This window comes from Parasteatoda tepidariorum, chromosome 3 (genome assembly GCF_043381705.1).
Source record: "Parasteatoda tepidariorum isolate YZ-2023 chromosome 3, CAS_Ptep_4.0, whole genome shotgun sequence".
NCBI classification, from domain to species: Eukaryota; Metazoa; Arthropoda; class Arachnida; order Araneae; family Theridiidae; genus Parasteatoda; species Parasteatoda tepidariorum.
This window is the reverse complement of record NC_092206.1, coordinates 29,434,685-29,444,648: the sequence shown is the minus strand read 5'-3', so window position 1 is coordinate 29,444,648 and position 9,964 is coordinate 29,434,685. Positions and strand designations below refer to the sequence as shown.

The 9,964-nt window shown below is 33.9% G+C and overlaps 1 protein-coding gene and 1 long non-coding RNA gene across 2 annotated transcripts in view; both read right to left on the bottom strand.

The window, feature by feature from the left end:
- LOC122272367 (protection of telomeres protein 1) overlaps positions 1–9,903 on the bottom strand; it is a gene marked incomplete at its 5' end in the record, with an annotated part of 20,620 nt that extends 10,717 nt beyond the window's left edge. The window contains 3 exon segments of the mRNA XM_043055965.2: positions 6,590–6,752; positions 9,289–9,372; positions 9,812–9,903. Coding sequence (XP_042911899.2) covers positions 6,590–6,752; positions 9,289–9,372; positions 9,812–9,903 — 339 coding nt within the window.
- LOC107449800 (uncharacterized) overlaps positions 1–9,964 on the bottom strand; it is a 60,588-nt gene that overhangs the window by 41,759 nt on the left and 8,865 nt on the right. The window lies entirely within an intron of this gene.

Genomic DNA, 9,964 nt, shown 5'->3' with positions numbered 1-9,964 from the left:
GCGATATCGATCTCCTTCATGCATAATCGGCACTTGGCTCTGAACTTCTTTTCGGGCATCGATAAAATCCATTCTTTATAAGCTTGATTATCCATCCATTGGGGATTAAAATAGCACTTCCCAGGCATAACTAGTCTAAACTACATAACACAAATACGAAGCCGTGCCTTTGCGAATACGCTTTACAATAAAGTTTTGAAATGACGCAAACGTAAGGACAAGTGCGGATGGTAAAACTGCAAATTTATTGAAAACAACAAGGTACATATTGTTACGAAATTCAAGAGTATTCCAGTTTCGATAAGAAAAAAGATCTAAGCATATGCGACAGAAGATGAAGTGGAGTCTCGCCCCAAACGCATTGATTGTCTACTGTGCTCCGCGCGCTTGGCAGACACCAAGACGCTAGGTCCGGTTAGAAACAGTGGCGTTAAAAACCACGCGAGAGAGCTCGGGAACAAAACAGAAAGAACGAGAAAGATCCGTGGGTGTTTTAAAAAAAGGGCCGCCGGCAGTATTGGACAAATTCACAAGGACCTAACAAGTTTTTCAAGGACCTAAGACGTTTTTCAAGCACTTTCAAGGACCTAAATTTAGCAAAAAAAAATTCAAGGACTCTCAAGGACCGTGGGAACCCTGAAAGGAAATGTTTGACTTAAAACAGAAGATGTAGAGACTTTCTCTAAGTGATACTTTTCAATATTCAGGCCGCTTCCCCCTTTTTTCTAAGGTGAGATCAGAGAGGCTACTGGCTATTAATAGAAATTTTTTAATGGCCTTCTTTAGCATTTGGTTGCTGTTCTACAGGGACTCTAAACTTTATGCTCACAAACATGCATTGACTATTTTTCTTTTAAATGTGTTTGAACACCTTTCTATTAAAAAAAATGCCTATCTGTATTAAAATGCATTAGTATTATTGTTGCTTTTTAATCTTCATTTGACCATTTTTGATTTCTCAAGTTTAGGCTGTTTAAATGATAATGCACAAAATTTTTTTGGGCATTCTAATAGGTATTAGAAGACTGACCAGAAAAGTTTAAAAAATAATTAAATTTTTATTTTATTTTATTGTAATGGAAGTTGTTCCAGTTTTTATGGTGTAGGCATATTCATTGAAGTTTCTGTGAAGATTTTGGTTGCAGTAGTAATGATTTTTGGCACATATGCACTTCTTACGATAGAGGGATTTATTCCAGAGAATTAGACAAAATTATTTCGAAAAAAGAATTCAATATTATTTATTAAAGAAATATTATTACTAGATACGTTAGGGCCAGAACGATATCACATAATGAAAAGATACTAGCTTATCGGGATGAAGAGATGCATTATTCTCACTATTCAGCATCTGTCAAGAAGATTTTCGTAAAGTTAATTAACAGTCGCACTGAGGGGAGAAACCCCCCCTCCTAATGCCAAGAATTCAAAATTAAAATTGATTGATTTGTTCCCAAAAGACAGTAAGGTGCACGGGAAGAGATCCATAGGTGGCAATTTATCGAATGATAAAATAGCCAAAAACATGCAGTGAATTAATGTATTGAATTAAAAGTTTTACATTTGTATTGAATTAAAAAGTTAACTGTTACAATGATTGTTAAGAAAAGAATAAAATATTTAGACAGTAGAGTCCCGATTATCCAAGCCCCGGTTATCCGAGTTTCCGCTTTAACCGAGCTATCAAATATTTCAAGGATTTTTTTTGTTCTAGTTTATTTTTAAAAAAAAACCGCTTAAAAATAAATCTGAATTTTATCTTCCAAACACTCAGAAAAACAAAATCCAACAACTTGGTCTGATGAAATTATCGTTAATCGTCAATAATGATAATGAATCTAGCGAAAATGATGAAGACAGTGATTATTAAAATCAACACATAAAAATCTCTCATACAGATGGACTAAAAGCTATCGAATGTACTATTGAAATTTCTGAACAACAAAAAGAGGCGACACCAGCCTTCTTGTTATCCCTAAAAAAGGCGAAACATTACAGAAAAGCGCCAAAGTTACATAGAACGAAAAATGATTGAGGACTTTTTTTTTAAGTAAAAACTATTTAATTCTCGTAAAGTATGCTTTTTAAATGTTTTTAAGTAAGCTTTTTAATTATAATATGAATTGTATGTGGTATACTCGTATACATTTTGTATTTCTTAAATATATTACATTTATACCTTTTCTTTTTCTTTCCGTTTTTATACTCTTCGCTTTAACCGAGTTTTTCAGTTATCCGAGTTTGCTGCGGTCCCCATTAACTCGGATAATCGGGACTCTACTGTATTTGCTTTTTATAAAATAAAATTTAAAAATTAAATAATTGCTTTAATTTAACTAAAACTAGATTAAGAATGATTAATATGTAATGCCTACTATGGATAGGAAATATGTAATGCCTATTATGACATCGCATATCTATAATTTGATTTTATTCGTAAATTATTTCAAAAAGTAAATACGATAGAAGTCCATTATAAGGAAAATTGAAAACAGCAGCTTGAATTGTTATTAAAGCAAGCTTTTCATCACAAGCAAATATGTATACTTAATGTTAAAATAGCAATAAAAAAAAGATATGAGTTTAATAGCATGCATTAGTTTTCAAATTCATTGATTACACAAAATATTGTCAAAAAGGAAAATAAAGGTGCATAGAATATGAGATAAACCAAAGATCATGCATGAGAATCCCTAAAAATAGCAGAGGAATTTTTATTTGTAAGGCTTTACAAACATAAATAAGGTGAAATTATGTTCATTTTTGCTTTCTTGTATTGATTAATAATTAAATATGACTTAGTTTGCCCTTTTTCATGCAAAAGGGGTAATTTAAAAATAAGATAAATGCATTTCCTTAAAAAAAAAAAAACTATTGGTATAGCAGCATACTTGCCAACTTAAAAAAAACTGGCACCAGTAAAACTTTTTTTATGAAAAATTTTACAAAGACTATTCGAATTATTTAATAAGTAACAATACATCACAAATGAATAATAAATATATTGATTATAGAATCTATCATATGAATGAATGTTGATGAAATGAGAAGCAAATTTTCATTAAATTTTTAAATTGCATTTGTTAGAAAATGTACAGAAATATCTAATCAACCATCCATTTATCATCTCAAATTCTATTACAATTATTTCAAATTCTATTATCAATTCTATTATAATGTATATATACTTACTTTTTAAAAAAATGCTATATGCAAAATAAAATAGTTCTTTAAGGGTTTTCTTCTAAATCAACAGCAAAAGAGGATGCTGAAAAAGAAGCTGAAGTAGCCTTCTTTGCTTTAATTAAAAAATCTTTTTCAAACACTTGTTCGTGACAGATTTTAGAAAATTTGGTTTTTAATTTAAGCAGGATTTCTAAAGTTTTATTAGACATAATTGTTCGTGATTCAGTACAGTTCTTTCTAACCAAACTAAAAATTCTCTCACATTCTGAATTTGAATGAGGTATGAGAAGAATTGGATGCCCGGTGGCTGAGCGGTAGCGCTTCGCGCTGCCGTGCCACAGGTCCTTGGTTCGATCCTTGGGCCGGGCAAGGCCGACTCAGCCTTTCATCCCTTCAGTGGGTCGATAAAATGAGTACCAAGCATGCTTGGGAACTAACACTGGGGGTTCCGCGTTCGGCTGACCACCTGACCGGAACATATGCTCCTGCACCCCAGAGCCGAAGGTCAAGAAAACTGAGATGGGCACAGTCGGCCTTGGCCCTCTTAATGGGCTGTCGCGCCACTGAGTTAGTTAGTTTTATGAGAAGAATTGACAAGACAATGTTTCCCAATTTTTCATATTTAAGCATGCTATCCACACCTTTCATTTGACTTATCATTGACCACTGCACATCAATTGATCTGTCTGGAACAGTTATTTCACTTAAATCTTCTAACCGAAGTTGGCAAAACTGTTTCTGCAGTTCATCCATTGCTGTAGGCTTGGTTTCATTACTTTTTGTTTTCAATTTTATTCAAGTCAGCATGTTTGAGTACTTGATCATTTAAAGGGAATTTCTTAACAATATATTCACAGGCAGTTATGAAATATTTGATAACAGCTGAATAAAAGAATGATTTTTCTTTTTCCGAAGAATTTCAAATTAAGTCCCATTGCTGCACTGCCTATAACTAAATTTTGCTGATCTTTATGGTTGAAAGAAGAATGAAAATTAACACATGTTAACTCTTTTCCTTTAACCTCAGAAGGTTTAAAAAATTTGGAAAAAAGTTCTTTTAACAGATCCAAAAGAAGAGCTCTTAACCGATGAATTTGTGGGGAAGATGACTGCAAAATCACATTTACCTTTTCAAATGTAGGGATAATACTTAAAAGAAATAAACTGAAGCACTTATTTAAATTTGAAGATAAAAACATAAAAATTTTCTCTTCTTTGGATAAAGTTGAATCTTTTTTAGCTTTATTTCTTTTAATCAGAATCGCACTTTCTTGCTGTAAACTTTTCCTTCTTTTACCATTAGTTGGGTCCTGTTTATGTGTTAAAAGCTGTTTCATTATTGCACAAGTCTTAGTTTCCACTTTAGGCACTGCAGGTTTATCCTTTAATTTATCTACTCCTGTGCTGCTTTCTTTATCAACTACTTTTGGAATTTTGAAAAATGACAAAGTAGATGATACAGACACACTGCAAGTAGAAACTTCAGCTCTAAAATAACTCACAAGTGGATCCCACTGATTAACCAAGCGTGTAAGACTTCTCTCTAACGATAACCAGCAAGTTGACACATGTTAAAGAACTTTTTGTGCTTCTTTACCATACATTTCCTGAAATTTCTTCAGACAGTCCTTACGATTAACACTCTTTTTTAAATGGTAAAAAATATCTACCAAAACTTCATCTATTCTAACGGGAAAAGTTGCAGCAGCTTTTTCAGAGGCAAGATGTATTAAATGGCAGCAGCATCCAATTGATATTATGTGCTCATTTTCTTTTTCTAAAAATGAAATCACACCATTTTTCTTTTCCTGCATAACAGAAGCATTATCTGCACTGAATGCTATGCAATTTCTAAAAGGAATGTCATATTTAACAAACACATTTAAAAGAAGGGAGCTTATATGCTCACCTGTGGAGTTTTCTTCCAAATTTGGGATTGCCAATAAAGTACTTTCAATGCATTGAAGATCCACGTTAAAATAACTCACCACAACTGGGTACAACTTATCAGCTTCGTGAGTACCATCACATGCTGCAGTAAATGCTTGTTCTTGCAAATATTTAATAATTTCTGAAGTTTGATCCATAGCCATTTCATGGACAAGGGATGCAGTTTTGGTTTTAGCACATCCATAACGTTTCGCAATTTCACTTTACGGAAACATCTTTCGAAAAAGCGAACCCACATGGCTGGTGGCATTTAGCGGAACATTATGCTCCACTAAAAAAGAGGTAAACAATAACTCAGCACGCATTACTTCATCTTGGACATTATCAGGTGGCTTAAAAATTTTGCTTAGTCTTTGGTTATTTTCAGCGCTTTCAATGTTCTTGGCATGATTCGGTCCGGTCACGTGGCGATGTATATAATTTTTACCTCCGTGCGATATTAGAAAGTCAGAAAAACAAATCATACAATAAGCATACTTTTCTCCTTTATTAGATTTTTTTATGCATGTAAACTCTGCAGTATAAGAATTCTTAGATGACTAAAAAAAAGTTTTCTTCGGTTTCATTTTTAACGCACACCACGTGATTACAAGCTACATAGTAGTCGACAGTTCAGTACCGTTTTCGTTTGTTACCGAGGGAGGGAGAACGGCGTTTAGATCGGCTAGTTCGGTGACGTAGTTGAAACGGGAAGTGGCAATAATGACAGAAACAGCGCAATCACTAGAGGAGACTGGAAGCAGTTAGGAGGGAGAAAGGAAAGGAAGAAAAACCAATCAACTGGTTTACACGCAACGTGCCGTTACTACGGTTACGAGGATAAGCCACTTATACGGGGTGTGTGGTTACCGTGTTGCTTTGGAATAGACCGAAAAACTCGCGTCATTTTTTCTGTTTTCCCCCATTACAAACGGTTTTACTCTAGCTCCGTAGCAGCTGATAATCGCGGAATTTTGCCGATGCGCTAATCATGCAATGTTAAAAACGGGGGACCCTTACAAATTTCAGGTTAATCCGTAGGCCCGTAAAATTAGACGTAAATCCTTACATTTCACAGATAATTCGTAAAAGTTGGCAAGTGTGTAGCAGTAGTCTGGTAATTTTTACTTTGTTATAAACATAAAAAGTTAGTATTTTTTAGATAAGCATTTTGAGAGTGTCTTGGAAGCTTATGATAACAGAATTCTTGTAATATGCATTACTCCTCACATCAGGCTTTTATATTATTAACAGATTAATACATTAACAATAGAGATAGAGTATTATTTACCTCATCCAACAGAATTGTAATTGTGCTTTGCTCACATTATCAACACTACATTGTAATAAATGTAAGTTATTACATTATTTAAAGATTATAATTTTTTATGTAAATAAAGATATTGCTTAAAAATGATGTTGCTTATGACATAATAGTAAAATGTAAACCGCTGAATTTACAAGACATACTCACATGTACCAACACCAGGGACAGCGCATGCGGATAAGCTCATGTGCATGTTTGAAACTTGGCCTATATCCGAGGACAACACTAAATATTCTGAATTTGTAGGGTACTTCATGTTTAACAACATCTGCTAGAGAAGAAGGCTTTACATTTTCATGTCCATCAGTCACTGAAAATAAAGATTTCTTTTACATTTATGGGTTATGAATCACACAGTAAATAACTAAACCAGTAGTAACCAATATATTCGCATTATTTTGGGTCAAAATAAATTGACAGGTACAATTTAATTGATCGATTGTTTAGTGCATATTTTAGAAAATATTAAAAAAAGAATATTTTTTAACAATATTTTTAATCCACATGATATGTATCACTATCTTAAGAAAGGGAGTAATTTAATGTTTATATCCATCGATTTTAAAGCGGTAAGATATGAATTTTATTATGCCATGGACATATTACACAGAGATACCAAGGACCATCAAGATATAAAATGTAAAATAATATGCTGCCAGAGATCTTAACTTAAATTTATGCTCCAGACAGTGGATAAATATTTTCAAGAGGTAGTCTTTTAATTACGATTCTTGTTATAGTAAATTCAATTTATTGGGTTTTTACTCGCCACTACTTCTGTTGTTGTTGTGTCCTATCTTTCAGGATCTAGCGACAGCTAGATTAAATCCATAAGACCGTGAATTCTAGCAAAGTCGAGCACCAGAAGTGGGCTATCACGGATATCCGCAAGAGCAAGCAATTGAGGATATGATCGGGGGAAGCCGGTATCAGATGGCACTTGGTGCACGTTGCGAAGACTTTGCGACCGCATTCAAACGTCATGCATGTTAGGTGCCCACTGATAAGTCTTGAGGCGGTCGTTTCAGACTGTCTGTCAGCCTCAAGATCCAATGCGCATCCCGGTCTTTTCCCACAGAACCAGGGATGGGCAGGAGGGGAGAGCCAGATATGCCGGTCTCTATTTTTCGTCATTGAGAAAATCTCTTGAAAAGTGAGGTCATAGTCGGTAGTTGCCATTTCAGAGCAGCCTCTTTTAGCCAAGATATCCGCAACTTCGTTACCAGGGACGTTGACGTGAGAGGGGATCCACTGAAACTGGACCTCCCTACGATTTGCTAGAATCTTGAGCATATTGATTATTTGAATGCTAACGAGGTCTTTTACTTGACTCCAGTCCTGTAGATGTTGAATCGAGCTGCGGCTATCTGTGAGAATCTAAATATCGCTAGAGTCAGTGGAGTGGAGGATGGTTTATAAACCCTCCTCAATAGCTATTAATTCACCCCAAGTACCAAGCACTACTTCTAAATAATTCAATGGCTTATGTGATACGCCACTTTGATACAGTTAAACCAAATTGAACCTTTTTAAAAGTTGGCAAAATTAACCAAAAATCTGAACATCTTAGTTTGTAGCTCTGTACTGTTTTTTGAAAATATTTTGTCAAATCCTGAGCAGTTGGCCTCTTAGAATAAACACCCTGAAACGACAAGGGCATACTTTGTATGGTTTTGGAGGCAAATTAAGTCACCCACCTTTTATGACACCTATTTCATGTGTTTTGATTTTAAAAAAATTTCATTCGATTACAAAGGGCAATCAACATAAATTTTTTTCTAACAAGTCCGTAGAAAGTCAATTTCTTTACCCTCCCTAACGGTTGCACATGTGAAAAAATTAACCCCATTTTCTAACCACAAAAGTCCCTGTACATAAAAAAGCATAATTTTTTTTTTGTTGCCATAAAGCATCTATCCATCTAGAATTAGATCGAAGAAAAATGACCTTAAACACCATATTTTTCTGATTGAAGGTCAGGGATAATTAACCTAAACCAAAGTTGTCTAAAAATAGATAAGTAGGAACTTTATTTACATCGCACAAGAACAAAGGGTTATTGGCGACAGTCTGGGAAACATCCCTGAGGATGATCTGAAGACATGTCCAGGGGTGATTGTGAGTTCAAGTCAAAATTCCAGAAAATTTCTTGAGTCAGAAAAAAAACAAGTTTAAATTGAAAAATTAGAAGAAAAAAAAAATTAAAACAAGTTTTTTTTCCTGTTTCTCAATATTTTTTAGTTTACTTAAAATATATGTAAAATTTAACACTTACCTATGATGGCGTGCAGAAGTAATTGAAATTTTCAAATATGTCTTTCTTTCATGAGTTTATGATTATAATAACTATTTACTGATAAAAAATGAATGTTAATCATGAATATAAGCTTCTCTCCGGCTCTTCCATACAAACAAATAAAATAAATTGTGTTTTTAAGTTCCATCTTTGAAAATGTGATTTCCGGAAACTTCTGTGATCATTGATTTTTTTAAATGTCTGGACCTTCGATCTCCGGATCAATGTTAGCGAAAAATCCGGAAATTCGGGATTTTTCCGGAGCACAATTACCCCTGCATGTCATCCCAATTTTTATCCTCTGCACAAAGGATGGCTCTCCTGCTTTGATAGCCCAACGACCTTCGTTGGGCAAGCTGATCATAGTGGTCACCCACCCGCCCGCTGCCAGTGTTCGACTGGGAACCGTTTCTTTACAATCAGTCCACTGTTAGATGTCAAAAAATAGTGTGAACTGTATTAAGAATGAAAATGTCAAAACCACCAGTAGGTTAAAAGTATGAACAAAACTAGAAATTCTGTTACAAAAGTGATGAACAGAGTATCATACCTGAGACAGCAGAGATGGAAGTCCACCAATCCTCAGGAGTATCACTTGTAAAAGGTGGCAACGAAGTCTCCACAGCTTGACTGGCTGAAATATTATAAATGTATTATATTCATGCAAAACAAACAACAAAATTATATTCATGTAAAAATCTATGTAAATAAGTCAAAGTATAGGGCAAAATTAAGTATCACCTTTGGACACAAGGGAACTAAATATTTGATATGATAAATTGTTTCTAAAACCCTTTCTTAAACTACTTAAATGAAAAATTTGTGTTGGGCACTCTTCCTAAAAAGGTTTTCCACCCCTGGCCTAAAGCATCTAAAGTGTTGGTAAATTTGAAATTCTTATGTATTTCAAAAATTTCTTTAATTTTTAAATATAATCGTCACTACAAAAAGGCATGCGAGAAAATTTCAGATCTTTACAACACTTAGAAGTAAGTAAAAAAATTTATAGCACGCTTGCAACAAAGTAAAAGTTAATAAAAAAAAAGTTTGCAATGGAAAAAAAATTACTGTACCACAATTAAAAAAAATGCTGACATTTTCACTCAACATAGCTTTGGTCTGAGTTTCAAACTCTTCTGCATCAGCAATGATTTTTCCAAGTCTTCTGTAATTGGAAACAATGTACATTTAAGTAAAACTTTCATTTACAAGTATATATATATATA